This window comes from Limulus polyphemus, unplaced genomic scaffold, assembly GCF_000517525.1.
Source record: "Limulus polyphemus unplaced genomic scaffold, Limulus_polyphemus-2.1.2 Scaffold866, whole genome shotgun sequence".
NCBI classification, from domain to species: domain Eukaryota; kingdom Metazoa; phylum Arthropoda; class Merostomata; order Xiphosura; family Limulidae; genus Limulus; species Limulus polyphemus.
This window is the reverse complement of record NW_013666476.1, coordinates 221,656-225,792: the sequence shown is the minus strand read 5'-3', so window position 1 is coordinate 225,792 and position 4,137 is coordinate 221,656. Positions and strand designations below refer to the sequence as shown.

General features: G+C 29.3%; 1 protein-coding gene across 1 annotated transcript in view; it reads right to left on the bottom strand.

Annotated features, from left to right (window-relative positions):
- Positions 1 to 755: 755 nt before the first annotated feature.
- The window catches only part of LOC106460942 (ubiquitin carboxyl-terminal hydrolase 8-like), a 71,501-nt gene continuing 68,119 nt past the window's right edge, over positions 756 to 4,137 (bottom strand). Inside the window, exon 22 of the mRNA XM_013920697.2 lies at positions 756 to 3,323. Coding sequence (XP_013776151.2) covers positions 3,249 to 3,323 — 75 coding nt within the window. The 3' untranslated portion in view covers positions 756 to 3,248. The remainder of the gene's footprint in view (positions 3,324 to 4,137) is intronic.

Here is a 4,137-nt window from a genome sequence, read left to right as displayed (position 1 = left end):
AGATATAAAAAAAAACATTTTAAACTACTTACACAACTTTAGCTTTGGAAAATTATAGAATTCCCATGTAACTGTGTTTTAGCATGTACTCCAAATTTTATCATATTATGACTATCGCTTTCCCAATACTGGTTCTGCTAATGCAATAACAGTGCTCTTGTTGATGTGTGAAAGCTGGTAACAACAAAGCTACATAATGGTTTTTCTACAAAACAAGCTTATGATATAAAAATTACCCAAAGTTGGACCATGATCAAAAAGCTTCTCCATGTGACTAATCAAGAGAAATACTTTAATTCATCAACATATACAATAAAGTACATGTTCTTAAAAAAATATATTAATGAAAAATAAAAATACATGTCTTGATCCTTTCTTTTCTACAGAAAACAAAATTGGTCATCATAGACCAAAAAATATGTTTCTCAGGAATAACAACATTTTATTTATAAAGATTTCTTTACATCACTATTCAGAACAAGGGCTATATGTATACACACACACACTCACTAGCAGCTAATAAGGACCACTAAACAAAAAAAAACAAACTTTGATTTAAAATTTTTCACACTTGACAGTATTCATGTGAAAATCATAAGGTAACTTCAAAGGTTGGATCAGACGTAATACTTTCATATTGTTTTTCATGTTCACATGACAAAAACCATTTGCATAAATAATCATGCAAAGATAGGTCAAATTACTATGCCAAAATCATTTTAATGAATACCTTTGAGTTAAATTACTTGTATGGCTAATTTTGAAACTTCTGAATCTTGGTCAGATTTCTTTTTATTTCCCTGATAAATAGTACATTACATAATCATATCACTCACACCAGAATGATGAGATATTTTATGCATATCTAAAGCAATAAATAACACACTAGTAAAATATGGTTGTGAAGTATGGTTTTTAAAGGGGCATTGCTATGAAAGGGAGAAATCTTGGTGAAAAAACAATGTCAAGGATTGTCTGGGAATTATTATGATGCAGGCTAAAGAAAATATCAATAATTAAGAGTTTGTGGCTTAACCATTGGATGTAATGTTGACATTAATTTCACCTAACATTTAAGTCATCTTATGGACAGATTATTACTAATCACATTTTACTTAGGCCCTTTATAACAATATTTCATAACTATCTAGATAAAGAAATAATGACTAAGGATTTGTAAATCAAAAATGAAAGGTTATTCTTTAATTAAGAACTTAAAGTATAGAAGATTCTAACAATAAATAGATATATTTGAATAGAAACAGAAACAAACTATTCAATAATTCACAATTTTACATAACTGGATGCACAAGCTAAATGAGGATTCTTGTAAAATTTTTAAATCACCACCATAACAACAAAAGCATACCCACAAGTAAAACAAAGTAGATAATGCACTATTTCATTAGTCTTTTAAAGGACCTACAAAGTTATTTTTAAGGCTTGTTGTATAGCAGGCACTTTTTTGTCACTCAGTAGTAAAGAGTTACAGTTTTATCCAATCTAAATTTTCAAAGATATCGTTTATAAACTTGCAATGTAACTTTTTACACACATCCAGTACTGAACCAAGACAGACTTGGTATGCCATAACAATTAAGGCACTACAAGAATGTCTTGTCTCTGACTTTCATGGGGTATATCATAATGTGGAAAATTTTTATTGAGGACTCCAACTAAGCAAACAAGGAGGGTCACCTGAAGCAGTTTCCAACCACTGTACACTTTTAATTATTAGGTTCTGATTCAATTATGTCAGAAGTGTTAACAGAACTGTCATTTTTCCTTTCTAAATTTTTTATAATTCCTTACATTTATTGTAGTCTGCTACATATCAGACTTTGTCATTACTAAGAATTCACAAATCATCTTTTTTTTTTAAATCAGCATGTCTTGTTTGTTTGTTTTTTATCCACATTGGGCTGTCTATTGCAGGGAATTAAGTCCCAGATTTTAGCATTGTAAGTTCGTAAATCAGCATGCTATCTAGTACAACTGGTCATTTTTACACTAGTACTAGTAACTTAGTTTTCTCAGATCAGAATACAGGTATAAAGACTAAAAACTGTTTATTTCTAAGTCTACGTAGAGTGTAACAATACTCTACACAAAAGTGTAAACTCAAAATGTTTTTAACACCAGTGAAACTATCATAAAGAGTCATATCAGTTAAAAAAGTTACACAAGAATCTGACCTTATTTCATGCTTTTATTAAACATAGACACCCTAAAGGATTCTGTTTACTATAATATAGGGTTATTCAAAAGTCAAAGTCCCTATGTGAGTACACAAAAATAAGTTAGTTATAGCAAATAATACAACATTTGTATGCTAAGTACACCACTTTCCATCTGCTCTTAAATGTGGTATGAACAGGTACAGTTAAAACAGATTAGTTCAAGTCACCTAAATTCACTAGGTTTTCTAAAAGAAGTAAACAAGTTTATGTTAGCATGTGTGAAAATACCAAAATGAGCTTACACTTAAAGCTAATGATTCATTTTTTGTAGCTTAAAAAAAAATCGATTTCAATTTAACCGTCTTATTTTGTTCAGGTCTTTTACTAAGATTTGCAGTCATACAATATATTTTATCTGAAAATCCTTATTATGATCTCTTAAGACTTATTAAAGCTCTGTAATTCAAAATCTTCTCATATCTTAATCTTTCTTCAAGCTTCTAATTACAAATATTCTATATAAAGAAAGCAGTATTTGTTTTGATCACATATATATAGTATACAAGTTTGCAATTTAGTGTTATCTTTGATAATTCTTTTTTTGGTTGTTTTTTTTTGCACCATATCTAAAATTTTCTCCTGAATATATGAAGAAAACGTTTAGTCACTGCCTATACATTAAAATAGTCTAATATTACACATTTCTTTTAACCTGTACATTTTTAAAAATCTTCACATCTTTTGGTCATAAATCAACTAACATATGCAATTAAATGTTATTTAATTATTATTTACAATAAGTCAAAACATATATCTCCTGCTCTAACTTAAAAACAAACAATTTAATAGATCTGTTTCAGCATATCACGCGAATTCCAAGTAGAGTATACTGAAGACTTTTACATCATCATAAGATAAAAAGATTGAAAGATCCTGTTGGACTTTACATTAGCTGAAGACTAAGAAATAATGGTCCAATGATGTACCAAACCAAACTTCATTCCAGAACTATAACTAAAGATTCTGATTCCAGGAAATCTTTTGATCCTCTTTCTTTACACAAATGTATCACACCTTTAAGGAGGCATGTAATGGAACTCGCAAATCAACTGAGGTATAGAAGAGAATATATGCTGCTGATGTCTGAAAAATGAGAGAGCAAAGTGTTAGCTTCTATGAAAAAAGTTTCTCCCTCAGAGATAATACAGATTCAATGCATTTCCTAATAGGAATACCCCTTACACAAGTTAAAAGTGACTATCAGACGAGATCTCAAACCCACAATTCTTAGCTAACAAGACCATTGTCCTAGGTTATGTAAAGTCAAGTCCAAGTTAATCTTTACATTACCACGACACTAAGCTGAGTCAAAAAACATGTTCCAACTATTTCTTAAGCAGACATTGATCATATTTTCTATTGTGGGTAGAAAACAATAAATTATGTTAAAAATATTAGGTGATTAATGTATTCTGGTAATTTGAAAGCACATAACTGAATATGTTTTTACTAATAGTATACTATAAAATTTACTACAAAGATAAGAAAAATAAGGACAGTTTTTAATTTGCCTTAAACTAAGTAATTTATTCAGAAAAAAAAAAAACACTGAACATTTATAGTCAAAACCAATATTGCATAGGATACTGCAACAACAACAACAAAATATATATATATTGGCTTAATTGAGTACAACCTGTTACAAACAACAATAATACCCAGGCTTTCCATCCAGAAAATATATTTTTAAGGATAAACTCTGGGCTTTGTAAGTGACAATTTAAGAATACTTAGAGATGTTTCCAAAAATATATTAGGAAAAATTGAAATAAACGAACAATTAAACAGGGTGACTGACATTCATATAATAGCAATAAAGATTCGATGACGAGGACCCCACTTTGAGACTAATAATGCTTGGAGACGGCTTGAATGGGTAATGAAGAAAAACTTTAAT